The 26,698-nt window shown below is 51.9% G+C and overlaps 4 protein-coding genes across 11 annotated transcripts in view; 3 read left to right on the plus strand and 1 right to left on the minus strand.

Annotated features, from left to right (window-relative positions):
- Nucleotides 1–3,732: 3,732 nt before the first annotated feature.
- LOC116813692 (large ribosomal subunit protein eL39-like) lies at nucleotides 3,733–4,106 on the plus strand. The gene has a single exon (XM_032760758.2). The coding sequence runs from the start codon at nucleotides 3,764–3,766 to the stop codon at nucleotides 3,917–3,919; it is 156 nt and encodes a 51-aa protein (XP_032616649.1). The 5' UTR covers nucleotides 3,733–3,763; the 3' UTR covers nucleotides 3,920–4,106.
- A 13,173-nt stretch (nucleotides 4,107–17,279) lies between these two features.
- Nucleotides 17,280–19,600, plus strand: HGH1 (HGH1 homolog). The gene is made up of 6 exons (XM_032760786.2): nucleotides 17,280–18,438; nucleotides 18,517–18,617; nucleotides 18,725–18,823; nucleotides 19,020–19,111; nucleotides 19,197–19,319; nucleotides 19,396–19,600. Exons 1-6 carry the CDS (start codon nucleotides 17,846–17,848, stop codon nucleotides 19,573–19,575), a joined length of 1,188 nt encoding a protein of 395 aa, XP_032616677.1. The 5' UTR covers nucleotides 17,280–17,845; the 3' UTR covers nucleotides 19,576–19,600.
- Nucleotides 19,601–19,771: 171 nt separating this feature from the next.
- MROH1 (maestro heat like repeat family member 1) overlaps nucleotides 19,772–26,698 on the plus strand; it is a 126,063-nt gene continuing 119,136 nt past the window's right edge. For all 8 annotated transcript variants that reach the window (XR_009214873.1, XM_032760759.2, XM_032760761.2 and 5 more), the window contains exon 1: nucleotides 19,772–19,972. Coding sequence is in view for 7 of the 8 variants with exons in the window: in XM_032760759.2 (XP_032616650.1) it covers nucleotides 19,772–19,972 (201 nt within the window). In the remaining variant the exon portion in view is untranslated. The remainder of the gene's footprint in view (nucleotides 19,973–26,698) is intronic.
- On the minus strand, nucleotides 22,105–24,798 carry LOC131384225 (uncharacterized). The gene is made up of 2 exons (XM_058444133.1): nucleotides 23,948–24,798; nucleotides 22,105–23,597 (listed from the first exon to the last, which is right to left on the minus strand). Exons 1-2 carry the CDS (start codon nucleotides 23,951–23,953, stop codon nucleotides 22,914–22,916), a joined length of 690 nt encoding a protein of 229 aa, XP_058300116.1. The 5' UTR covers nucleotides 23,954–24,798; the 3' UTR covers nucleotides 22,105–22,913.

The following is a 26,698-nucleotide window of genomic DNA, read 5'->3' on the forward strand; positions in this document are numbered from 1 at the left end:
GCATGCACCATCGTGCCCAGCTAATTTTTTTATTTTTTGTAGAGACAGAGTTTCATCATGTTGTCCAGATCAGTCTGGAACTCCCAGGTTCAAGTAATCCTCCCACCTCGGCCTCCCAACATGCTGGGATTACAGGCATGAGCCACTGCACCCAGCCTAGCGACTACTCTTGTAATGGGACACAGAGTGAGTAGGGAATCTCTTATGAATAGTTATATTTACTATAAAGACACTGTAATCAAAATACTATTGATATAAAAATGGACAAACCCAGGTCAGGCATGGTGGCTCACGCCTGTAATCCCAGCACTTTGGGAGGCCGAGGTGGGCAGATCATCTGGGGTAAGGAGTTCAAAACCAGCCTGGCCAACATGGTGAAACCCTGTCTCTACTAAAAATACAAAAAAAATTAGCCAGACATGATGGCATGCACCTGTAATCCCAGCTACTCAGGAGGCTGAGGCAGGAGAACCACTTGAACCCGGGAGGCAGAGGTTGCAGTGAGCTGAGATCTTGCCATTGCACTCCAGCCTGGGCAACAAGAGCGAAACTCTATCTCAAAAAAAAAAAAAAATGGACAAACAGCAGTGGTACAGAATAGACAATCCAGAAATACATCCATTTATATCTGGACACTTAATATACATACCATCAGGCATTGCGATTCAGGGGGAAGATATGGTTGACTTAATAAGTGGTGCTGGCATAAGAGGCTGCCTGTGTAATCGGCAATGTGAATGGGTAAGTGAAGACACCCTGAGGTTGACTCTTTGTGTTCAAATCCCAGCTCCTCTACCTTTTAGCTCTGTGAACTTCAGCAAGTTACCTAAGTTCTCTAAGCCTCAGGTCCCCCATTTCTTTTTTTTTTTTTTTTTTTCAGAGTCTCGCTCTGTCGCCCAGGCTGGAGTGCAGTGGCACGATCTTGGCTCACTGCAACCTCTGCCTCCCGGGTTCAAGTGATTCTCCTGCCTCAGCCCCCCAAGTAGCTGGGATTACAGACATGTGCCACCATGCCTGGCTAATTTTGGGTGTTTTTTTTTTGTATTTTTAGTAGAGATGAGTTTTCACCATGTTGGCCAGGCTGGTCTTGAACCCCTGACCTCAGATGATCTGACCGCCTCAGCCTCCCAAAGTGCTGGGATTATAGGCATGAGCCACCACGCCCGGCCCCAGTCCCCCATTTCTGAGAGGGGAATAAAAATGCAAAGATGCCTCACAAGGCTGTTGTGAGAAATAAATGAATGAATTATTATATCTACACCATTTAAGGAAAGTGCCTAGCACAGAATATACTGATTAAAAAAACAAGGCTGGACTCCCACCTCATGCTATTTACAAAAGTAGTTTTCAAATGATTTGAAGATTGGAATGTAAAAAGTAAAACAATAAATATATCAGAAGACAATATGGAAAATATGTTAATATATTCATAGCACCTAGAGAAAGAAAAGATAGATGTATTTACGGATTTTATTTTATTTATTTATTTATTTTTTAAGACAGGGTCTCTATCTATCACCCAAGCTAGAGTGCAGTGGTGAGATCTCGGTTCATTGCAACCTCCACCTCCCGGGCTGAAGCGACTCTCGTGCCTCAGCCTCCTGAGTAGCTGGGATTTCACGCACCTGCCACCACTCCTGGCTAATTTTTGTATTTTTAGTAGATACAGGGTTTCACCATGTTGGTCAGGCTGGTCTCCAACTCCTGACTTCGTGATCCACCCATCTCAGCCTCCCAAAGTGCTGGAATTACAGTCATGAGCCACTGCGCTCCACCTGGATTTTTTAAAATATGGCAAAAGTGTAAAATCAAAGACAAAACTAAAAATGATCATATATTTAAATGTAAGATGTAAAACTATAAGCATTTTGGAAGAAAATACAAAAAAATCTTCTGGACCATCACTCCTGCAGTCCCAGCACTTTCGGAGGCTGAGGCAGGTCAATCACCCAAGGTCAGGAGTTCGAGACTAGCCTGGCCAACATGATGAAAGCTCGTCTCTACAAAAACAAAAACTAGCTTGAGCCTGGGAGGTTGAGGCTGCAGTGAGCTGTGTTCTTGCCACTGCACTCCAACCTAGGTGACAAAGTTAGACTCTGTCTCTAAAAAAAATAAGAAAAAAGTAAAAATCTTCTGGACCTAGAGATTGAATGAGTTCTTAGACTTGACACCAAAAGCACCATTTATAAAAGAAAAAAATCAGTAAATTGGATTTCGTCAAATTTAAAAACTTTTGCTCTGTGCAAGACCTTGTTCAGAAGATGAAAAGATAAGCTACAGACTGGCAGGAAATGTTTGCAATCTATCCATCTGAAAAGGGATTAATATCCAGAATATACAAGAAACTCGAACATCTCAACAACAAAAAAATCTGATTTAAACATGTTACACAAATGAGCTGAATGACATTTCTCAAAAGACATACAGATGGCAAACAAATATACGGAAAAAATGCTCAGCATCACTCATCATCAGGGGAATACAAATCAAACCACAATGAAGTCTTACCTCATCCCAGTTAGGATGGCTATTGTCGAAAAATAACCAATACTGGTAAGGATATGCAGAAAACAACGTACTGTTGGAGGGAATGGAAACTGTTACGGCCACTATGGATAACGGTGTGGAGGCTCCTCAAAAAACTACAGATAGAACTACCAGATGATCCAGCAATTTTACAACTGAGAAATTTATCCAAAGGAAAGCAAATCCGTCTGTGGAAGAGAATCTGCGCCCCATGTTTATTGCAGCACCATTCACGGTAGCCAAGATATGCAGTCAACCCAAGTGTCCAACAACAGATCAATGCACAAAGAAAACATGGTACATATATACAGTGGAATACTATTCAGCCATGAAAAGAATAAAAAGCAACATGGATGGAACTAGAGGACATGATGTTTGCGAAATAAGCAAGGAACAGAAAGTTAAACACTGCATGTTCTCATTCATATGTGAAAGCTAAAAAACAGCTGATCTCATACAAGTAAAAAGTAGAACAGAGGATACTGAGGCTGGGAAGGGAGGTGGGAAGGAGATAGGGAGAGTTTTGTTGAAGGTTGCAAAATTACAGCTAGATAGGAAGAATAAGTTTTAGCGTTCTATGCTACTGTAGGATGACTACAGCTGACAATTATATAGTTGCAAATAGCTAGAAGGAGGATATTGGATGTTCCCAACACAAATAAATGATACGATGGAGGTGCTAATTACCCTGATCTGATCACTATACATTATATGTGTTGAAATATCACTATGTACCATACAAATATATATAATTATTATTTATAAATTAAAAACCATCCCATTAGAAAATGGGCAAGTATCCCAGCACTTTGGGAGGCTGAGGCGGGTGGATCACGAGGTCAATAGATCAAGACCATCCTGGCCAACATGGTGAAACCCCATCTCTACTAAAAATATAAAAAAAAAAAATAGCTGGATGTAGCGGCGTGCCCCTGTAATCCCAGCTACTTGGGAGGCTGAGTCAGGGAAATCGCTTGAACCCAGGAGGCGGAGGTTGCAGTGAGCAGAGATCACGCCACTGCACTCCAGCCTGGGCGACAGAGCAAGACTCCGTCTCAAAAAAAAAAAAAAAAGATAAAGCTTTTCCCTACAATCAATGATGGGATTAGAAAATCACTTAGGCTGACCTCCTAAGCTCCGCCCATCAGAGGCGCCTTCTAATCTCGTTCTTCCGCCACCTTCCCCGCCCTCTTCCTGTCTCCGCCATCGTGGTGTGTTCCTGACTCCGCTTCTCGCCATGTCTTCTCACGAGACTTTCAGGATTAAGCGATTCCTGGCCAAGAAACAAAAGCAAAATCGTCCCATTCCCCAGTGGATTCGGATGAAAACTGGAAATAAAATCAGGTACAACTCCAAAAGGAGACATTGGAGAAGAACCAAGCTGGGTCTGTAAGGAATTGCACATGAGATGGCACACATATTTATGCTGTCTGAAGGTCACGATCATGTTACCATATCAAGCTGAAAATGTCACCACTAGCTGGAGATTTCGACGTGTTTTCCTCTCTGAATCTGTTATGAACACGTTGGTTGGCTGGGTTCAGTAATAAATATGTGAGGCCGTTCGTTTAAAAAAAAAAAAAAAAAAAAAAGAAAATCACCACTTAGGCCAGGCACAATGGCTGTCACCTGTATTCTCAGCACTTTCGGAGGCCAAGGCAGGTCGATCGCCTGAGGTCAGGAGTTCGAGACAAGCCTGGCGAACATGGTGAAACCCCATCTCTACTAAAATACAAAAATTAGCCAGGCGTGGTGGCATACACCTGTAGTCCCAGCTACTTGAGAGGCTGAGGCAGGAGAATTGCTTGAACCCGGGAGGCGGAGGTCGCAGTGAGCCAAGATGGCCCCATTGCCCTCCAGCCTGGGCAACAGTGCAAGACTGTGTCTTTTAAAAAAAAAAAAAAAAAAAAAAAGGCCGAGTGCCATGGCTTATGCCTGTAATCCCAGCACTTTGGGAGGCCGAGGCAGTGGATCACCAGGTCAGGAGATCGAGACCATCCTGGCTGACAGGGTGAAACCCCGTCTCTACTAAAAATACAAAAAAAAAATTAGCCGGGCGCAATGGTGGGCGCCTGTAGTCCCAGCTACTCGGGAGGCTGAGGCAGGAGAATGGCGTGAACCCGGGAGGTGGGGCTTGCAGTGAGCCGAGATCGCGCCATTGCACTCCAGCCTGGGGGACAGAGTGAGACTACGTCTCAAAAAAAAAAGAGAAAGAAAGAAAATCACCATTTAGCAATCATCATGGTAATAATTAATTCAGAGATATAAACAATCCAAAACTAGTGGGAGAAAGTTGGAAAAGGAATAGGTATACAAAGTCTCAAAGTCTGTCCCCATAAACTATGCATTCAATACAAAAAGCAGAAGAATGACTTGGCAGTGGAAAAGCCTGGCCAGCTCCACTTTAATCAAGGGATCAAGATGAGCATCACCAGTCCTGGCACAAACCGGCATCGCATGCCACCTGGTTCTTTTGTGATGCCGAAAAAAGAATCTGGCTTCGCCCCTGGGTTGCTCCCGTCTAAAATGTGCAACCTGAACAAAACTGTGGGGCAACCAGACAGCCTGCAGTCGAGGAATATTCTACCAGCAGCTGGTCGGTGATCGTTAAGGGTCAAGAGAATGAAGTCAAAGGCTGAAGAACTGTTCCTTACTGAAGGAGACAGAAGAGACTCAGACCCACCTTTTGCTGAAAGGTCATCATCATGGTAACATGATTTGGGAACTTCATTGAGGTCTCTGGGCCAAGGGTATGTGGGAGTTCTTTGTACAGTTCTTGTAACTATTCTGTAACTTTTTTTTTTTTAACCTGGTCTCGCTCAGTTGTCCCGGCTGGAGAGCAGTGGTACAACCACAGCTACTGCCACCTCGACCTCCTGGGCTGAAGCGATCCTCCCTGCCTCAGCCTCCTGAGTAGCTGAGACTACAGGCACAGGCCACTATGCCCAGCCTGGAACTTTGAAATTAGTTCCAAAAAGTTTGGATCTTTCCATTTATCTCAGGAATTTTTAAGGCTCCCCACCTGGTGGTGATTGTGGACACTCCTGAAACCATCAGAGCCAGGGCTTGCTCATCAGCTGTTGGACACCAGCGGCCCTGAAGGTGCACACTTTTGTCTCGGTGAAAAGTATCCACCAGAGGGCACGATTTACCTAATTATCCATAATACATATTCCCTGGGTCTGTGTGTCTCAAGCCTGTGCTTTCCTTTGGAGGGGTGGGCACTGCCTTGGACTCAGACCCTCTTCCTCAGTTTCCATGGGGCTTTCATGCAAATTGAAATCGGGATTGAGACGATGAAGTGCCCTTCCTCGGTCTTCCCCAGGGGTGAGTCCCAGCTCTTGGACTGTATGATGTGCTGCTCTGTGAGTGGCTTCATCCCAGTCTTTCGTGTGAAATAAAAATAACATCAGGCCGGGCACGGTGGCTCACGCCTATAATCCCAGCACTTTGGGAGGCCAAGGCAGGCAGATCACTTGAGGTGATTAGCCAGGTGTGGCACACTCCTGTAGTCCCAGCTAGTCCGAAGGCTGAGACAGGAGAATTGCTTGAACCTGAGAGGCAGAGGTTGCAGTGGGCCGAGATCACGCCACTGTACTCCAGCCTGGGTGACACAGCAAGACTCTGTCTCAAAAAATAAAAAATAACATCAAGCTGGTAAGGGGATTATAACCTATGTAAAAGTAAAGTACAACAAATAACCCATAAATCAAGGAATAAATGGATAAAAATAACAAGCCTACATTAGAATAGAAGGAAGGTCTCAAATCAATGACTTCAGCTTCTACTTTAAGAAACTAGAGGCCTGGCCAGGCGTGGTGGCTCACGCTTGTAATCCCAGCACTTTGGGAGGCTGAGGCAGGCGGATCACGAGGTCAGGAGATCGAGACCACGGTGAAACCCCGTCTCTACTAAAAATACAAAAAAAAAATTAGCCGGGCGTGGTGGCGGGCGCCTGTAGTCCCAGCTACTCGGAGAGGCTGAGGCAGGAGAATGGCATGAACCCGGGAGGCGGAGCTTGCAGTGAGCCAAGATTGCGCCACTGCACTCCAGCCTGGGCGACAGAGCGAGACTCCGTCTCAAAAAAAAAAAAAAAAAAAAAAAAAAAGAAACTAGAGGCTGGGCGCGGTGGCTCACGCCTGTAATCCCAGCACTTTGGGAAGCTGAGGCGGGCGGATCATGAGGTCAGGAGATCGAGACCATCCTGGCTAACACGGTGAAACCCCGTCTCTACTAAAAATACAAAAAAAAAATTTAGCAGAGTGTGGTGGCAGGCACCTGTAGTTCCAGCTACTCAGGAGGCTGAGGCAAGAGAATGGCATGAACCTGGGAGGTGGAGCTTGCAGTGAGCCGAGATAGCGCCACTGCACTCCAACCTGGGTGACGAAGCGAGACTCTGTCTCAAAAAAAAAAAAGAAACTAGAAAGAGAATGGCCAGCATGGTGGCTCATGCCTGTAATCCCAGCACTTTGGGAGGCCGAGGCGGGCGGATCACCTGAGGTCGGGAGTTCGAGACCAGCCTGACCAACGTGGAGAAACCCTGCCTCTACTAAAAATACAAAATTAGCCGGGCGTGGTGCTGCATGCCTGTAATCCCAGCTACTCAGGAGGCTGAGGCAGGAGAATTGCTTGAACCCGGAAGGCGGGGCTTGCAGTGAGCCGAGATCGTGCCATTGCACTCCAGCCTGGGCAACAGGAGTGAAACTCCGTCTAAAAGAAAGAAAAGAAAAGAGAAAAGAGAGAGAGAGAGAGAGAAAGAAAGAAAGAAAGAAAGAAAGAAAGAGAAAGAAAGAGAGAATGGCAAATTAAACCCAAAGTAAGCAGAAGAAAGGAAATAATAGTAAGGTCAAGGTGGTAATCAGTGAAATAGAAAAAGAATACAGGCCGGGCACAGTGGTTCGCTCCTGTAATCCCAGCACTTCAGGAGGCTGAGGCAGGTGGATCACCTGAGGTCAGGAGTTCAAGACCAGCCTGGCCAACATGGCGAAACACCGTCTCTACTAAAAATACAAAAAATCAGCCGGGGATGGTGGTGGGCACCTGTGATCCCAGCTACTTGGGAGGCTAATGCCGGAGAATCACTTGAACCTGGCAGGCAGAGGTTGCAGTGAGCTGAGATTACGCCATTGCACTCCAGCATGGGCAACAGAGCCAGACTCTGTCTCAAAAAAAAAAAAAAAGAAAGAAAAAGAAAAAGAACATAATGGAGAAAAATAAATGGATCCAAAAGCTGGTTCTTTCAAAAGACCAACAAATTGACAAACCTCTGGTGAAACCGACAAGAAAGAAGACACAAATTACCAGTATCAGTAATGAGAGGGTGACATCACTACAAATGAGAGGGTGACATCACTACAGATTTTTTTTTTTTTTTTGAGACAGAGTCGCCTCTGTCGCCGAGGCTGGAGTGCAGTGGCGTGATCTCGGCTCACCGCAAGCTCCGCCTCCCAGGTTCACGCCATTCTCCTGCCTCAGCCTCTCCGAGTAGCTGGGACTACAGGCGCCCGCCACCATGCCCGGCTAATTTTTTGTATTTTTAGTAGAGATGGGGTTTCACTGTGTTAGCCAGGATGGTCTCGATCTCCTGACCTCGTGATCTGCCCGCCTCGACCTCCCAAAGTGCTGGGATTATAGGCATGAGCCACCGCGCCCGGCCCTCACTACAGATTCTATAGATACTAAAAGGATAATAAGGCAATGATGTTATGAACAACTTTATGCCAATTAATTTGACAATTTAGGTGAAATGGACCAATTCCTTGAAACACAAAAACTACCAAAAGTCACCCAAGAAAAAAAAACCTGAATAGCCATATATCTATTAAAGGAATTGAATTTTTATTTGAAAATATTCCCAGAAAGAAAATTTCAGCCCAGGTGGCTTTGCTGCAGAGTTCCACCAAATGTTTAGGGAAGAAATAATAAGGGTTACACACAAGCTCTTCCAGAAAATTTAAGAGGAGAAAATATTTTCCCAATCCTTCTGAAGTCAACATTTCCCTTGGCCGGGCGCGGTGGCTCACGCTTGTAATCCCAGCACTTTGGGAGGCCGAGGCAGGCGGATCACGAGGTCAGGAGATCGAGACCACGGTGAAACCCCGTCTCTACTAAAAATACAAAAAAAAATTAGCCGGGCGTGGTGGCGGGCGCCTGTAGTCCCAGCTACTCGGAGAGGCTGAGGCAGGAGAATGGCGTGAACCCGGGAGGCGGAGCTTGCAGTGAGCCGAGATCGCACCACTGCACTCCAGCCTGGGTGAGAGAGCAAAAAAAAAAAAAAAAAAAAAAAAAACATTTCCCTGATACCAAAACCAGAAAAAGACATTACCAAAAAAGGAAAACCACAGATAAAATATTCCTTGTGGACACAGATGCAAAAATTCTAAACAAAATCTTAGCAAATGATACAACTATATATAAAAATTAAAAGGCGCCTAGCCTTAGAGAATTTTTTTTAATTTTTGAAATTTATGTTATCTATCTATCTATCATCTATCTATCTATCTATCTATCTATCTATCTATCTAATCTATCATATAACTATCTACCTATCAACCTACCTATTTTTTGATTCAAGGTCTCACTCTGTCGCCTGGGCTGGAGTACACGGCTCTCTGCAGCCTTGACCTCCTGGGCTCAAGCGATCCTCCCACCTCAGCCTCCAGAACAGCTGGAACTACAGGTGTACACCACCATGCCTGGCTAATTTTTTTTCTTTTTGTTCTTCTTTTCTTTTCTTTCTTTCTTTTTTTTTTTTTTTGAGACAGAGTCTCACTCTATTGTTCAGGCTGGAATGCAGTGGTGCAATCCTGGCTCATAGCAAACTCTGCCTCACATGTTCCAGTGACTCTTATGCCTCAGTCTCCTGAGTAGCTGGAATTACAGTTACACACCACCATGCCCGGCTAATTTTTGTATTTTTAGTAGAGAGGGGGTTTCATCGTGTTGGCCAGGCTGGTCTCAAACTCCTGGCCTCAAGTGATCTGCCTGCCTTGGCCTCCGAAAGTGCTGGGATTACAGGTGTGAGACGCTGCACCTGGCCGTCAGCTATTTTTTTAAATGTTTTGTAGAGATGGGGGTCTTACTATGTTGCCCAGGCTGCGACCCTTCTTTGAGTTTTATGAGTTGTTGTTCTAGTAAATTTTCAAGCCTGAGTGGGTAATGGGGACCTTGGAATTTGTAGCCAGTTGATTGGAGGTTAGGGTGGCCCCGGAAATCCCTAAACTTGTGGCTGGTGTCTGAAGTGAGAACAGTTTTGTGGAAGACTGTCCCCTCAACCTGTGAAGTGTGGCCTAACTCCAGGTAGTTAGTATCAGAAGTCGCTGCAGAAGGTAAATTGCCACGACCCTTTTGGAAAGTTGTCTGGCATAAGCACGTAAAAGTGAACATGTGCCTAGCCCTGATCCTAGAGACACTCTTGCACGTGTACACCTGGAGACGTTAAATAATGTTCTTAGCAGCATTTTTCATAATAGCAAAAATTGGAAATTATCCTAATGCCCAGAAACACGAAATGGATGTCTACATCCCGAGATATTCACACAGTGGAGTGCTGCACAGCCACGAAAATCATGAAGCCCACAAACAGTAATGAGTGAAAGCAGGTCATTAGAAGCATATACCTTTGGCCAGGTGCAGTGGCTCATGCCTGTAATCTCAGCACTGTGGGAGGCCGAGGCAGGTGGATGACCTGAAGTCAGGAGTTCGAGACTAGCCTAGCCAAAATAGGCAAAACCCTGTCTCTACTAAAAATACAAAAATTAGCCGGGTGTGAGGGCAGACACCTGTAATCCCAGCTACTCCGGAGGCTGAGGCAGGAGAATTGCTTGAACCCAGGGGGCAGAGGTTGCAATGAGCCAAGATTGCGCCACTGTACTCCAGTCTGGGCAACAGAGCCAGACTCTGTCAAAAAAGAAAGAAAGAAAGAAAGAAGGAAGGAAGGAAGGAAGGAAGGAAGGAAGGAAGGAAGGAAGGAAGGAAGGAAGGGAGGGAGGGAGGAAGGAAGGAAGGAAAGAAAGAAGGGAGGGAGGAAGGAAGGAAGGAAAGAAAGAAGGAAGGAAGGAAAGAGAGGGGCCCATGGGCCAAAGCCTTTCCTGGAGTCCAGGTGTTACTTACCCAGGCAGGTTTCCATGGTGAGTCCTTCTTTTTCTGAGACGGAGCCACTCTGTCACCCAGGCTGGAGTGCAATAGCACAGTCTCAGCTCACTGCAACCTTCGCCTCCCAGGTTCAAACGCTTCTCCTGCCTCAGCCTCCCAAGTAGCTGGGACTGCAGGCATGTGCCACCACATCTGGCTAATTTTTGTATTTTTAGTAGAGACTGGGTTTCACTATGTTGGCCAGGCTGGTCTCGAACTCCTGACCTCGTGATCTGCCCATCCAGCCACCCAGAGTGCTGGGATTACAGACGGGAGCCACCGCATCAAGCCTCCATGGGGAGTTCTAATCGGCGTTCTCAGAGCAAGCAGGAATGAGTTCTGTGGATTTGTGTTGTGACTGAGAGGTGGTCATTGCAGCAGCATATCTGCGCAGTCTATGCAGGGTGTAGGGGTCTCTGGGGCAAGTCAACTAGGTTGTATGTAGATGTCCCTTATTCAACCAGGAGGTGGTTGAATGAGGCAGATACCTGGGTCAATCCCACTGAAGAACTGGAGGAGGTGGAGAACTGGAAACTGTGACAAGGGTGACTGAGCCTTGATTTTGGAATGAGAAAATCCAACTTATATTCATAATAGACGCCAAAGCAAAATTGCAATTCACTACACTTTCCATTTCATTCTGAGCTCTTGAAGGTTTCATTGACTTCCTTATAAGCTCAGTATATATTTTAAAGGATGTTTCCTGTATCTTCTCTTGCATTTCTAGATTGTAGTAAGAAGGTTTTTTTAGAGTATTTGGTCTACTATATGGCTAGAGGAGAAAAGTCTCTCCTAATTATTTTTTTCCATACGTTGAGTTTTTTCTTGCCTATTAGAGACATATTAGATTTCTTGTAACTTCTAATTTTCCTCTCATGTTTTTCCTCTGTCCTTTTATTTATTTATTTAGAGATGGAGTCTCACTCTGTCACCCAGGCTGGAGTGCAGTGGCACGATCTTGGCTCATTTTAACCTCTGCCTCTCAGGTTGAAGCGATTCTCCTGCCTCAGCCTCCCAAATAGCTGGGATTACAGCATACGTCACCACGCCCGTCTAACTTTTGTATTTTTAGTAGAGACAGGGTTTCACCATGTTGGCCAGGCTGGTCTCAAAACCCCTGACCTCAAGTGATCTGCCCGCCTTGGCCTCCCAGAGCACTGGGATTATAGGTGTGAGCCACTGTGCCCGGCCCTGTTTTGTCTTTCATTTTGGATATACTCTCGACTTTAACTTGTCAAACACTAATTCAATCTTCAGCCATATTCAATCTTCCACTGGTTTTGTTGTGTTGTGTTGTGTTGTGTTGTATTGTATTGTATTGTATTGTACTGTATTATTTGTTTATTTTGAGACAGAGTTTCACTCTGCCTCCAGGTTGCAGTGCAGTGGTACCATCTTTGTTGACTGCAACCTCCACCACCTTTGAGGTTCAAACAATTCCCCTGCCTCAGCCTCCCAAGTAGCTGGGATTACAGGCACGCAACACTGTGCCTGGCTAATTTCTTGTATTTTTAGTAGAGATAGGGTTTCACCAAGTTGGCCAGGCTGGTCTTGAACTCCTGACATCGTGATCTGCCCACCTCAGCCTCCCAAAGTGCTGTGATTACAGGCATGAGCCACTGGGCCCAGCTCTCCCATTGGTTTTAAATTCAGTAGTCATGATTTCAGTGTTCAATATATCTTTGTTCTTTGATTGCTCCTTTATCATGACATCTGTTCTTGTTCTATGGCTGCACTATTTTCCTGAATTTTCAGAGCATAGTAACTAGAATTCTTTAAAAGTTCTGGCCAGGAATGGTGGCACACACCTGTAATCCCAGCACTTTGGGAGGTCAAGGCAGGCAGACCGCTTGAGCTCAAGAGTTCAAGACCAGTCTGGGTAACATGGTGAAACCCCGTCTTGGCAAAAAATACAGAAAATTGGCCAGGCGCAGTAGCTCACGCCTGTAATCCTAGCACTTTGGGAGGCTGAGGTGGGCAGATCACAAGGTCAAGAGATCAAGAGATCGAGACCATCCTGGCCAACATGGTGAAACCCCGTCTCTATTTAAAAAAAATACGAAAATTAGGCCAGGCGCCATGGTTCACACCTGTAATCCCAGCACTTTGGGAAGCTGAGGTGGGCAGATCACGAGGTCAGGAGATCAAGACTATCCTGGCCAACATGGTGAAAACCTGTCTCTACTAAAAAAATACAAAAAATTAGCTGGGCGTGGTGGTGGGCGCCTGTAGTCCCAGCTACTCGGGAGGCTGAAGCAGGAGAATGGCGTGAACATGGGAGGCGGAGCTTGCAGTGAGCCGAGACTGCGCCACTGCACTCCAGCCTGGGCGACACAGCGAGACTCTGCCTCAAAAAAAAAAAAAAAAGAAAGAAAAAGAAAAAAATACAAAAATTAGCTGGGCATGGTGGTGGGTGCCTGTAATCCCAGCTACTCTGGAGGCTGAGGCAGGAGAATCCACTTGAATCCGGCAGGCGGAGTTTACAGTGAGCCAAGATCATGCCACTGCACTCCAGCCTGGTGAAAGAGAGAGGCTCCATCTAAAAAAAAAAAAAAAATTAGCCAAGTATGGTGGCACACATCTGTGGCCCCAGCTACTCAGGAGGCTGAGGTGGGAGGATCACTTCAGCCTGAGAGGTGGAGGCTGCAGTGAGCCGAGATTGCGCCACTGCACTCCAGCCTGGGCGATAGAGCGAGACTCCATCTCAAAAAATAAATAAATAAATAAAAGTTCCCGGTCAGGCGTGGTGGCTCATGCCTGTAATCCCAGGGAGGCCGAGACGGGTGGATCACAAGGTCAGGAGATCGAGACCATCTTGGCTAACACAGTGAAACCCTGTCTCTACTAAAAATACAACAACAACAACAACAAAACAAAACACAATTAGCCGGGCGTGCTGGTAGGCGCTTGTAGTCCCAACTACTTGGGAGGCTGAGGTGGGAGAATGGCATGAACCCAGGAGGTGGAGCTTGGGTGAGCCAAGATCGCACCACTGCACTCTAGCCTGGGCGACACAGCGAGACTCCATCTCAATAAAAAAAAATAAATAATAAATTTAAAAAAAGTTCCCTTCTGCTTCACATACTGTGTTACCTCTGTAAATAGGTATATGCCTTTTGGTTTACTTAGTATCTAGTGATTCTTGGTTTTTGTTCACATTCATTAGTGACATCAGTTGATCAATTTGGGTGACATCATGGGTTTCCTCAGTATTCAGGAAGGTATTTTTCTGCAGCAGTTCTTTCTCCTAAACAGAGAGTTGTCTATGGGCCCATGGGTGAGTGCCAGAAAGCCAACAGACTGCAAATAGGGTTGCCAGATAAAATACAGGATACCCAGTTAAATTTGAATAGAGGATACGGTATTTATTGTTTGTCTGAAATTCAAAATTTACTGCCCAGGATATAGTTAAATTTGAATTTCAGACAAACAGGATACAGTTAAATTTGAATTTCAGACAAACAACAAATACTTTTTGGTATCAATGTGTCCCAAATGTTACATGAGTGCCCTCTTTTTAACAGCTTTGAGATATAGTTTAAATACAATCAACCCATTTAAAGTGTACAATTTAAATGTTTTTAGTATATTCACAGTTGTGCAACTACCAGCATAATCTAATTTTAGAACATTTTCAACATCCAAAAAAGAAAGCCCAAATCCATTGTCTCAGTCAGCTCAGGTTGCCATAACAAAATACCATAGACTAGGCGGTTTAAACAATAGAAATTTATTTTCTCACATTTTTGGAGACTAGGAAGAAGTCCAAGGTTAAAGTACTGACAGATTTGGTTTTTGGTGAATGCTCTTCCACTTTCTTAGAGGTCCCATCTCTAAATACAGTCACACTGGGGTTAGGACTTCAGCATATGCATTTTTTGGAGGGACACTGTTCAGTCCATAGCACCCACTAACAGTCACTCCTACTCCCCTTACCCTACCCTTCCCCTGACAACTGCTAATTTACTTTCTGTCTCTATGAACTGTCTATTCCAGATGTGTCTTATAAATGGGATCACAAAATATGTGATCTCTTGTGATTTATTTCTTTCACTTAGTCTAAGATTTTGGAGTTCATGTGTGTTGCAGCATATGTCAGTACTTTGCTCCTTTTTGTGGCTCAATAATATCCCTTTGCACGGATTTATCTGTTTATTTTTCCATTCGTCAGTTGATGGACATTTGGGTTGTTTCCATCTTCCGACCACTGTGAATAATGCTGCTTGTATACGTTCACGTTTCTGTGTGGTTTTCAGTTTTCATTTCTCTTGACTATATGCCTGGGAGTGGAATTGCTGGGTTATATGATAACTCTGTTTGCATTATTTTATTTTTTTTTTTTTATTTTTTTTTTGAGATGGAGTCCGGCTCTGTCATCCAGGCTGGAGTGCAGTGGTGCCATCTCGGCTCACTGCAACCTCTGCCTCCTGGGTTCAAGCGAGTCTCCTGCCTTAGCCTCCTGAGTAGCTGGGATTACAGGCGCGTGCCATTATGCCCGGCTAATTTTTGTATTTTTAGTAGAGACAGGGTTTCATCATGCTGGTCACTCTGGTCTCGAACTCCTAGCCTTGTGATCGACCAGCCTCGGCTTCCCAAAGTGCTGGGGTTACAGGCGCCAGCCACCATGCCCGGCAAGCATCTGACTTTTTGAGGAGCTGATAAAATGTTTTCCACAGTGGCGGCTCCATTTTACAGTCTCACCAGCAGCGTACGTGGGTTCCAATTTCTCCACATCCTCATCAACAGTTGTTTAATCTGTGTTTTTGGCTGGGTGCGGTGGCTCACGCCTGTAATCCCAGCACTTTGGGAGGCCGAGGTGGGCAGATCATCTGAGGTCAGGAGTTCGAGACCAGCCTGACCAACATGGAGAAACCCCGTCTCTACTAAAACTACAAAAAAAATTAGCCAGGCGTGGTGGCGCATGCCTGTAATCCCAGCTACTCAGGAGGCTGAGGCAGGAGAATTGCTTGAACCTGGGAGGTGGAGGCTGCGGTGAGCTGAGATTGCACCATTGAACTCCAGTCTGGGCAACAAGAGCAAAACTCCGTCTCAAAAAAAAAAAAAAATTATGTTTTTGATCATAGCCATCCTAGTGGGTTTTGCACCAATGTCTGCTACACCCTACTTTGCAAAACCATTATGACTATATATATGAACACTATGCAAGGTTTACTCTCAGGGAAGCTTTGGAAAGGACCCATGCAAACAAGGCACCGTGACACTTAAATTTTATTACCTTCCTTTAAGTACCGTTCTCTTTTTTGAGACAGAGTCTTGCTCTGTCATCCAGGATGGAGTGCAGTGGCGCAATCTCCACTCACTACAACCTCCCCCTACCAGGTACAAGTGATTCTCCTGCCTCAGCCTTCCAAGTAGCTAGGACTATAGGCACACGCCACCATGCCTGGCTAATTTTTATATTTTTAGTAGAAATGGGCTTCACCATGTTGGCCAGGCTGGTCTCGAACTCCTGGCCTCAAGTGATCCACATACCTTGGCCTCCCAGAGTGCTGAGACTGCAGGTGTGAGCCACCGCACCCGGCCTAATTTACCGTTATTTATTTTATTTTTGAGATGGAGTCTTCCTCTGTTGCCCAGGCTGGGGTGCAGTGGCACTATCTTGGCTCAATGCAACTTCTTCCTCCCAGGTTCAAGCAATTCTCCTGCTTCAGCCTCTCGAGTAGCCAGGACTAGAGGCGTGTGCCACCACCCCCGGTTACCTTTTGTATTTTTTTTAGTAGAGAGGGGTTTCACCATGTTGGCCAGGCGGGTCTCAAACTGCTGACCTCAGGTGATCTACCCGCCTTGGCCTCCCAAAACGCTGGGATTATAGGCATGAGCTACCGCACCTGGCCTAAGTACTGCTATCCTGAAGGAGGCGGACAGAAAGCAAGCAGTCATGGGTGGCGGGTGGGCTGAGTCTCTGTAAGTTACCCAGGGAAGATAGCTCTGACAAATAATTAGAAGTTGCCAGCCTTGTGTACAGCTGAGAAAAGAGCATTCCAGGCAGAAGAGACAGCAAGTGCAAAGACCCTAAGGCCAGAAAGGCCACCAAAGTTGTTTGGTTCCGTGTCCTGAGCTACCAGCTTGGCAGATGGCTGGTGCCCGAAAAATGCTAGTGTGAGGGAATGCCCTTCTTTTGCCCTCCCTTCCTCCCCAGTCTGTGTGTCTCTAGAAGGTTGCTGCTCTGCCCACAGTGGAGGACACGTGAAGAACTGGAGTCCTTTCCTGGGGCAGACTCCAATACTGGGACAGAGAAACTCTTCTGCCAGGACCATGGAACTGGGAGGTCCCAGTGTCTTTCTTTCCCGACTGCTCTGAGAAAATCGGCCAGTGGCAGGTGGAAATGATACGGAACCACAGAGCAGCAGGGCGGCAGAGGGAGAGCGACGGTAGGGTAGACAGTACAAGGCTCCAGAGAGCGCCTGGATAAAGCATGCCGGAAGCTGGCTCCCTCCAAACCTCCATTGCCAAATTCTCTCTTCGTGCAAGTCAGTCTGAGTTGGGTTTGTCACTTGCGACTGAAGACGTCCTGACAAATGCCCCAAAGCTACCAGCTCAGAGATGCCCAGAGATGCCCACAGGCCTCTCCAAAGCTGCCTCCTCAGGTCCCCACTGGGGCCCTGTGTTGTCCTGTCCCTAGGGGGACGACCTGAGCTTCTCGGTGGCTGTGCCAGCCTGGACAAGGGCAGGCCTTCCTTCCGAGAGGCCCGTGGCCACTCCCCCATTCAGCCCTTCTCTGACCCGACAGCCTAGTCTAGGAGCCGGGGCGCGGGCCTCAGACCCTCAGGGCCCACGGGAGGCCAGGGCCGGCTGACCAGGTTCGGCGTGGCCAGCGCCCAGTGGGAAGCACTGGCCGACCTAGCCGAGACCACACGTTAGTTTCCAGCAACTGTGGACTCGGGAAGCGGCCAAATCGCGCCGGGCCTCGGCCCCCAAGGCTCGGGACATCCCAGCGCTCAGTCGCCAACCTCCGCAGCTTCCGGCCAGACGCCGAGACCCATAACGCCCCGCGCGCGGCCTGGCCCCACCCTCCGCACGCCAGTCCCGCCCCTTGAGCCCAGTGCGTAGCCTCGGAGTGGCCAGGGCGGCTTTCGCTCCTCTGGTGGGCGGGGCTGCGGGCCACACAGCGGACCCCCAAGTGGACCGCTGGCACCGGTCGGGTGGCAGCAGAGTGTCGCTCGACATGGGGGAGGCCGGGGCTGGCGCTGGCGCGCCAGGAGGGCCGGAGGCAAGCCCGGAGGCGGAGGTGGTGAAGCTGCTGCCCTTCCTGGCGCCGGGCGCGCGGGCGGACCTGCAGGCGGCGGCGGTGGGACACGTGCTGGCGCTGACTGGCTGCGGGCCCGGCCGCGCGCTGTTGGCGGGGCAGGCGGCGCTGCTGCAGGCGCTGATGGAGCTGGCGCCGGCCTCTGCCCCGGCCCGCGACGCCGCCCGCGCGTTCGTGAACTTGGCCGCCGACCCCGGCCTGCACGAGACATTGCTGGCGGCCGACCCCGGGCTGCCAGGGCGCCTGCTGGGCCGCGCGTTGGACCCGCAGTGGCCCTGGGCCGAGGAGGCGGCCGCCGCGCTGGCCAACCTCAGTCGCGAGCCGGCGCCGTGTGCCGCGCTGATGGCGGCGCTGGCGGCCGCGGAGCCGGTAGACTCGGGCCTGGAGCGGCTGGTGCGCGCGCTGTGCACGCCCGGCTACAACGCCCGCGCGCCCCTGCACTACCTGGCGCCGCTGCTCTCCAACCTCAGCCAACGCCCTGCGGCGCGGGCCTTCCTACTGGACCCCGACAGGTGAAGCCCAGGGCGCCCGCGCGGGCGGGGAGGGGACGGAAGTTAGCGGGGAAGGCCCTAAGTGACCCCTCCCAACAGGTGCGTGGTCCAGCGGCTGCTGCCCCTTACCCAGTACCCCGACTCGTCTGTACGCAGGGGCGGGGTGGTAGGGACGCTGCGGAATTGCTGCTTCGAGCACCGTGAGTGGTGGGTGTGGCGGGGGCGCGTTGCCAGGGGCGGGGACTGGACTCCGGGGCTGCTCTGGACCAGTTTCCATTCCCGTCTCCCCACCCTCACCATCCCTCAGGACATCACGAGTGGTTGCTTGGACCTGAGGTGGACATTCTCCCCTTTTTGCTCCTGCCCTTGGCTGGGCCTGAGGATTTCTCCGAGGAAGAGATGGAACGTGAGTGGCTAGTGTGGAGCCTCAGTTGGCCGGAGAGGAGGGAGGCCAGTGGAGGGAGAGAGAGGTGTCCAGGCCACAGGCTCCTTCTGAAACTTTGCAGCAGTGAGTTGCTGAGCACAGGTGGGACTTACACAGGCAGAGCCTGGTCCAGCTGCCCAGCCCAGGGACACAGTGGCTCCCACACACTCACCCCTAGGGCTGCCTGTCGACTTGCAGTACCTGCCACCAGACAAGCAGCGAGAACCTGATGCAGACATCCGCAAGATGCTTGTTGAAGCCATCATGCTGGTGAGCAGGAGCCCTGCTGCAATAAGCACCACCCGACACACACACGAGCATGCTGACATCTGGGTAACCTCTTCCACCTCCTCAGCTGACAGCCACAGCACCAGGTCGGCAGCACGTGCGGGACCAGGGAGCCTACCTGATCCTTCGAGAGCTGCACAGCTGGGAGCCAGAGCCTGACGTGCGGACGGCTTGTGAGAAGCTCATCCAGGTTGGTGCAGGGTTGGAGAGGCTGGGGAAGGGGTGTCTGTAGCTGGCCAGCCGCTCACCTGCCTCCCGTCTGGCAGGTGCTTATTGGGGACGAGCCTGAACGTGGCATGGAAAACCTGCTGGAGGTGCAGGTGCCTGAGGATGTGGAGCAGCAGCTGCAGCAGCTGGATCGCCGGGAGCAGGAGCAGTTGGAGCGGGAGCAGTTGGAGCGGGAGCTGGCCCCAGAGCCATGGGTGGAGAGGGCCACACCCACCTGAGGCCCCTGCAGCCAGACACCAGCTCCAGGGTCCCCTTTACCAGGCTTTCTCAGACCAGGGCTTCCTGCAGCTGCCTACAGGCCCCTTGGGTCCCCTTGTTCAGAGACTGTGCTCTTCTGAGAAGCAGAGCTACACTTAGGCTCCAGTAAGGATTGAAGGCACTTCCCAGCCCTGTGCAGTGTTGCTACCAGCAAGAATGAAGGTTGTGCAGTACTGTGAGCTAGGCACCGTGACTCGGCTGCCTGTGCAGAAGGTGGAGGTGGCAGGCGGATGGCCAGAGAGCCGTGAGAAGACTCTTCCTGGGCACGGTGTGGGGACTGGACAGAAAACCACTGCAAGCCCCAAGGAGCCAGCTGAAGCCTTCCAATCCCCAGGGAACTGCAGGGTCTGGGCAGAGGTGGGTGCATAGGTACAAGTGCTGCTTTGTCAGCCCCACTCCCTGCGGCTCTCAGCTCCCTGTTCCCTGAGACCTGGCCTCAAAGGGCTGACCCAGCCATATGTAGATCCTGGGGTCTTTCTAGAACTGTGCCTCCCTGCTTGCTAGGACCCTGCCCTCAACCCTTGTCAGCTCCCTAAGTCTTCCTGTTTCCCAGTCTCAGATTGAGTGGGTGCTCTCATTGGCCTCTCTAGCTAGGCCATCTCCCTGGTCAGCTTCCTTGAGCCTGGGTCACTCCTCTCTGGCCTTCTTACCTCTGCCAAGAGCCTCCAGATGTGCCTGCAGCCTGGTCCCTGTCCAAGCTTCTCCCCCAGCCACCCTCTGTCCCTGTGGTAGAGCCCACTATGGGCTCAGGGGCCTTACGTGCTTCTCCCCTGGACCTATGTGCATCCCCCCACCTGCCAGTTATGTGGCTGCCAAGCCCCACAGGCTGTCATGGTGGCTCTTGCCACACACTTCCATTCCTGAGCTGATCTGACCTCACTGCCACCTCTTGCACTGGGCTCCTGAGGGCTGGCCCCTGCTCACTGATGGGCCCTCCCAGGCCCCTTGAGCCCTGGTGAAGGAGCTTAGCTTGTCTTCTTGGGAGTTCACAATGCCTCACTCCACACCCTTAAACTGGAGCGTCCCCTGTGGTCTCCTGCTGTGGCTTGGGTGCTGGGCATCTCCCGCCTCCAGGATCTCCTCTCACCTGCCCCCATTAAAGTTCTGCCACTCATGCAGGCATGTGTGGACCATGTTTTCCCCTGGCCAGAGCCCCCACCTGCCACTGGAGGCCACTTGCCCTCTTAGGCACTCTCTTCACAGAATAAATGCTTCATCTGGCCTTGCCCCACCCACACACCCTCAGTTTACTGGAGCGCCTCCTGGAGGCGCTCACTCCCAGGCTGGCTGCCACAGCACTCTAGAGCACCAGCTGGGCAGAACCCACCCCTCTTCTGGGGTGCGCTTCCGGAGGCCTGAGCTCAGGGCCCACATTCTCCTTGGGGATGCCCTGCTGGGGGCAGTGCAGCTGCAGGACTGGCTGTTGGCACTCTTAAGTCTGTGCCAGGCTCCAGGTCATCCACGGATGCTGGGAGTTGGGACTGCACCTGCTTCTCTGCAAGGGGCCATAGTGGGGTCAGGTGGAGTGCAGAGGGACCGCGTGCTGCCCAGTTGCTCACCCACAGGGCCACACTACACCTGGCACAGCACTGAGGAAGAGCGTATTCGCTGCAGGCAGCATCCAGCAGTGTGCAGCCACCTGCTGCAGGCCCAGGCATGCATTTGGGTGCAGCTACAGCAGCCCCCGAATCAAGTCCTGGCACTGGGCAAGAGCTCACGGTTGCAGCCTCTCACCACCTCTGGCACCCACCCTCACCCCATGCACATCACTGCCAGCAGTGCCAGCAGCTTAGAGGGGTCAGTCCTTTCACCAGTGGGGAGACTGAGGCATAGAGGGGCAAGGCAGTGTGCCCTGGACTGGTGCAGAGCTCAGGTTCGCAGCCACTGCCTTTCCTGAATTGCATTCTGAGTCAGGTCCTCCAGCAGCCCAGCTTCCCCAGCACTTGTCACTGCCGTGCGTGGACCAAACGCTTCCCAGCCTAAGCGGGGAGGATGCCAGATTCAGTCTCTTCCAGCACGCCGGACTACCCTCCTGGGAGTCCAGGTCTCCCTCACTGCCGCTCTCTAGGCCTGAGCTAGGTGTGGGAGGGTCATGGGGTGGTGCTCACCTGGGAACAGACCTGGCCAGAAGGTGGGACCGCAGTGCATGAGGTGCAGCATGCAGTGGGGCTAGCGCTCCTTGAAGGGCAGCTTCTCACTCACCATGGCATAGAGGATGACACCTCTCGGGGCATAAGCTCTTAAGGGTGTGGCCCCTCCGTAGCCCTCCCGTGGGCCCTGGCCACAGGGTTGGGGTGCCCTGGGGGCACTCGGACTCCACAGGTCGGCCCACTCCCCGCTATACTTGCTGTCATGAGGATCTCTGGGGCTGTGTAGGCTGGGGAGCCGCAGAAAGTGCTGAGCAGTGAGTTGCTGGGCCCCATGCAGCCGGCAAAGCCAAAATCTGTACGAGGTGCGTGGGGGAGGGTGGCACTATGCATGAGGGGCAGGGGTGCAGGGAGAGGCACTTGAGGACGCCAGTCTGCAGGGATGGCTGTGGAGGTTTGCGGGGTTGCATGCAGTGTGTAGCCGACAGCAAGGGTGTGGGTGTGGATGAGGTGGGCCTGGTCTGGGGGCACATGTGGGGGTTAGGCCAGTGGCCTCAGGCCCGAGGGTAAGGGTGGCCTGCAGGCCTTCTGGGAGGGCTGAAGGCAGGGGCCTGGCTGGGACAAGCGTGGGGTGTGGGCCCCTGCATGTGGAGGCATTCAACCCCAGGCTGGGGGTCAGGGTGGGGGCTGTGGGCTCACTGGTCAGCTTGAGAAGGCCGTGGTCTTCCAGCAGGATGTTCTCGCACTTCAGGTCCCTGCATGGGAGTGGGGAGGCAGGAGGTGGGGCTGGCTTGGGCTCAAGTGGGCCTCTCTGTGCATGTGGGCAGACGATCAGCCCTGCCCTCACTGGTGCACGATGCCCACGCTGTGGCAGTGTGCCATGGCACTAACTAGCTGCCAGAAAAGTCCGAGGGCTTCCTTTCCCTCCGGCCCTGGGCGGCAGAGGTGATCCAATGCAGCGTTGATGTGCTCCAGCAAGTCGCCCCAGGCCACCAGCCCCAGCACGAGCTGGCTGCTCTGATAGGTCTCATACCGCTGCACCTGCAGCCCACACCTGCCATCACCCTGAGGCAGGGCCAAGGGTGTGCTGGAACTGTCAAGGGTACCAGATCCAGGTTTCAGGATGGGGCTGGGCTCCAGCCCTGGGGCGAAAGGGAGGTCCAAGGTGGGAGGGGGCGATAGGCCTGGGGCAGGCAGCTGGCTGGGGAGAGCTACCCTTGGGGAGGCGGAGAGTGGGGACAGGCTGTGTCCAGGCCTCTGCCCACAGGTTCAGGTGCTCGTAGGTAGCGTTGAGTGACAGAGATCTCACGGGGCAGGGGCTTGTGGGAGAACTCCACCGGGGCCTCGGTTGTAGAGACGATCTTGATAGCTATCTGTAGGGTGGAGGGCGCTTGCTGTGTGAGACTTGGCCCTTGAGGGGCTGGCTGTGGTAGGGCAGGCCCCTGTCCTTTATACACTTTGCTGGAATCCTCAGGGGGGACACTGGGTGAGCAGTGCCCTTGGAGGGCAGTGATGACCTCCCTGCTCCCTCCTGTGCCAAGTACTCTGTGTTCAAGGGGTTTGGGAACGGGATGGTCAGCCTGCAGGAGCCCCGGGGAGGCCTCTGGGCAGGAAATGGGACTGGGGAGAGTCTCAGGCGGAGGAAGCCAGAGCAGCTTGATGGTGCCTGAGTGGGTTTGGATACGGAGGGGCCTGCTGGGGGGCACTGGAGCCCCTTGGGGAGGGAGGTGAGCCTGTCTTACCATGGTGTGGCGCTTGCCCTGCAGGTCGGAGGACAGCTTGGGGTTGTGGTGCATGCGCTCGTGGGTGGCATCAGCCAAGTACACCTTGGAGAAGGCCCCAGAACCGATCTTCTTGGAGGAGAGCAGGTAGCCATTGTCCTTGCACTCACACACCTGCTCCGTGAAGGTTCTCTGATCCAGCGTCTGCCTGCTGCTGCCCTTCACGGAGGGCAGTGCATGGAAGGGGGCGTGGTGGTCCAGTTTTACCAGCCTTGGGGAGCACAGCTGAGACCTGACTTGTGTCAGAGGGCAGGGGCCAGGGTGGTAGGGGGTGCTGGGTGGGAACTGAGTCCCTCTTGAGGCAGCAGCCACCCTTCTGAAGACTTGCTGGGACTGTGGCAGAGGCAGGGAGTGACGGGGCTGCAAGCTCAGGGTGGGGGCTGGCGCAGCTCTGGACGGGGTGGGGCGGGGCAGCTCTGGGAGAGGAAGGGCAGGTTCTAGAGTGGAGCATTCTAGAGCTGTACCTGCATTGTGTCCTCAAAGGGTGCGTCTTCTTGTTTTGAGGAGCTGCCCACTCTGAGGACATCTCGTGGGACCAGTCCTGCCCACACGGGGCCCGAGACTCTCTAGGAGGTAAAAACCCATTTCAGAGGCTACAGCCAGGGTGAGGCCCCTGTGGACCCCTCTGGACGTGGCTGGCCACAGAAAGCCGTTAAAGAAACGAGGGTGGGGATTTCTGGGGCATAAAGACAGGAAAAGGGACACATACGTGTCAACCACCATTTCAACTGCACCCCCTCCTTCTTCGAGCGGATGCCATGGCCACGCTCAGCTGGGCCCTAAGGTGGGCTGAGCCAGAGGAAGGCAGGCAGGAGCTCTGTCTCCCGGCCTTCTCCACTGGAGCCTGAAGCACCCCCTGCCCAGGCCAGCAGGGTGCAGGAAGTGTCCCACCTAGAGACCTCTGCAGACTTGACCACACACCCCACGGCAAGCAAGGGCCCCACCCCTGAGCCTCCCTCTGATCCTACAGCTCCAAGAGACAGAAGCCAACCTTGCCTCTCCCTTCTGGACCCCAGAGTGCCCCGTAGGCACTATTACTGCTAAACGTTTGAGTGCCAGCTGTGTGCCGGGTACCACTCTGGGCAGTCACACCAGCTACAACTACCACCTGTAGCAGTCCTGCCCCCGTTCACAGAACACATTCAGGTGCCCAGCCCATGGGGGCAGTTCACATCCAGGATCTCAAGTCCTAGCACAACCAAGCAATCCTCGCTTTACAGATGAAATTGAGCCCCCGTGCTGGGGAAGCCCAACCCAAATGTGTCATCTCTGCTGTGAGCTGGACAGCACAGTGTCTGTGGGCCTGGAGGGCAGGACTGCCTGATGGGCAGCCATCCTGGGAATGTCTGCAAGGGTCCAGTGTTTGGTACAGACCAGTGAGTTTGGGGAATTGGGGTCTCCTCCACCGAGATCTGTGGGTGCACGTGGCATGTTTGCTGCAGAAAAGGCCCCGGAACGGGCTGGCTTGAGCTGGAAAAATACACTTTCTCATCCCTTTTGGACCATGAGCTTCTTGATATTCCTTTGCTCACCCTCAGGCCTTGTTTGGCAAATTGCCTGGAATACAGAAAATAAGGACAAGGTCTGGGTGTAGTGGCTCATGCCTGTAATCCCAGCACTTTGGGTGACCAAAGCAGGAGGATCTCTTGAGCCCAGGAGTTGCAGACCAGCCTGGGTAACATAGTGAGACCTTGTCTCTGCAACAAAATTTAAAAATTAGCCAGACTTGGTGGTGCCCACCTGTAGTCCCAGCTATTTGGGAGGCTGAGGTGAGAGGATTACTTGAGCACAGGAATTTAAGGCTGCTGTAAGCTATGATCGTGCCACTGCACTCCAGCCTGGGTAACAGTGAGAGGCCTCATTTCAACAATAAAACCCAGTTTGGGCTGGGCACGGTGGCTCACGCCTGTAATCCCGGCACTTTGGGAGGCCAAGACGGGCAGATCACGAGGTCAGGAGATCGAGACCATCCTGGTTAACATGGTGAAACCCCATCTCTACTAAAAATACAAAAAAAATTAGCCGGGCGTGGTGGCGGGCGCCTGTAGTCCCAGCTACTCGGGAGGCTGAGGCGGAAGAATGGCGTGAACCCGGGAGGCAGAGGTTGCAGTGAGCTGAAATCGCGCCACCGCACTGCAGCCTGGGCGACAGAACAAGACTCCGTCTCAAACAACCAGCTTTGGCAGCATAGTGAGACCCTGTCTCTTCAAAAAAATTTAAAAATCAGCCAGGTGTGGTGGTGCGCACTGTGGTCCCAGCTACTCCAGAGGCTGTGGTGGGAGAATCACCTGAGCCCGGCGAGGTTGAGGTTGCAGTGAGCACCACTGCACTCCAGCCTGGGTGACAGATCTCAGAAAAAACAAACTGGTTTGTGGTTGACCTGGGGGTTAGGAAAAAAGAGAAACTGCTCCAGGCAATTTAAGCAGGTGGGATTGGTTGCTTAACTGTTAGAAGGGCTGGAGAGGCACGGGGGCAGGGTGGAGTTCGTCGAAGGTGGGGGTTGCAAGAAGTGGCCACTCTAGAACCGGAGCCAGGTGGTCCCGACCCTGGGTGGCTGAGCCTCTGGGCTCTGCTGCAGAGCCTGGGAGCCTGCGCCCCCTGCGGCGCACCTCCTCTCCCTCCCGGTTCCCACCAGTGGCAGGACACAGCTGGAAGCCCGCGAGTGTCAAGCCAGTGATGACTGCAGGATCAGAACGGCCATTGGCTCTGTCCACCCTCCCTTTGCAGTCTCTACTATCCGCGTCGTTGCCTGCACCTGAATCCATTCCCGGGGCTTCACTGGGCAGCCGTCCCGTGCTGGGCTTTGTACGCAGCCCTCGAGAGCAAAATACTGACTCAGACCTGCCCCCTGGCGCAGGGGCTGGCGTTCGTTTGTGATCGGAATGAAAGTGGGGCTGTGCTGCGCGCGGCAGATGGTGTGCGTGGGGCGGAGGCGGCACCGAGACCGGGAGGGGACAGGGCAACAGGCGCGTGGGAAGCCGCCGCAGGGGCCGCGCCCGCATCCGCGAAGGGTCCTGCGCTCTCCCGGGCGCCGTCCCCACAGCGGGAGCCTAGTCCCTCCGGCCGGGAGTGGACGTCCTGCCCGCGCTGCTCCCGCCACCTCCGCCTGTGCCGACGCCCAGTCTGGACGCGCGACGGGCGCTTTCCTTCCTCACATCGCTCTTATCGCCTCCCGAGCTCCCGGGACCCCGCTGGCCGCCTCTCTCCCAACGAGC

This window comes from Hylobates moloch, unplaced genomic scaffold (genome assembly GCF_009828535.3).
Source record: "Hylobates moloch isolate HMO894 unplaced genomic scaffold, HMol_V3 SCAFFOLD_9, whole genome shotgun sequence".
Classification (NCBI taxonomy): Eukaryota; Metazoa; Chordata; class Mammalia; order Primates; family Hylobatidae; genus Hylobates; species Hylobates moloch.

Bases quoted from the DNA above. Each gene is read 5' to 3' on its own strand.
- HGH1 (XM_032760786.2), top strand. From the start codon at position 17,846: ATGGGGGAGGCCGGGGCTGGCGCTGGCGCGCCAGGAGGGCCGGAGGCA. The intron at 18,439-18,516 runs GTGAAGCCCAGG...CCCTCCCAACAG, and splicing joins TTCCTACTGGACCCCGACAG to GTGCGTGGTCCAGCGGCTGC. The intron at 19,112-19,196 runs GTGAGCAGGAGC...CCACCTCCTCAG, and splicing joins TTGTTGAAGCCATCATGCTG to CTGACAGCCACAGCACCAGG.
- LOC116813692 (XM_032760758.2), top strand. From the start codon at position 3,764: ATGTCTTCTCACGAGACTTTCAGGATTAAGCGATTCCTGGCCAAGAAA.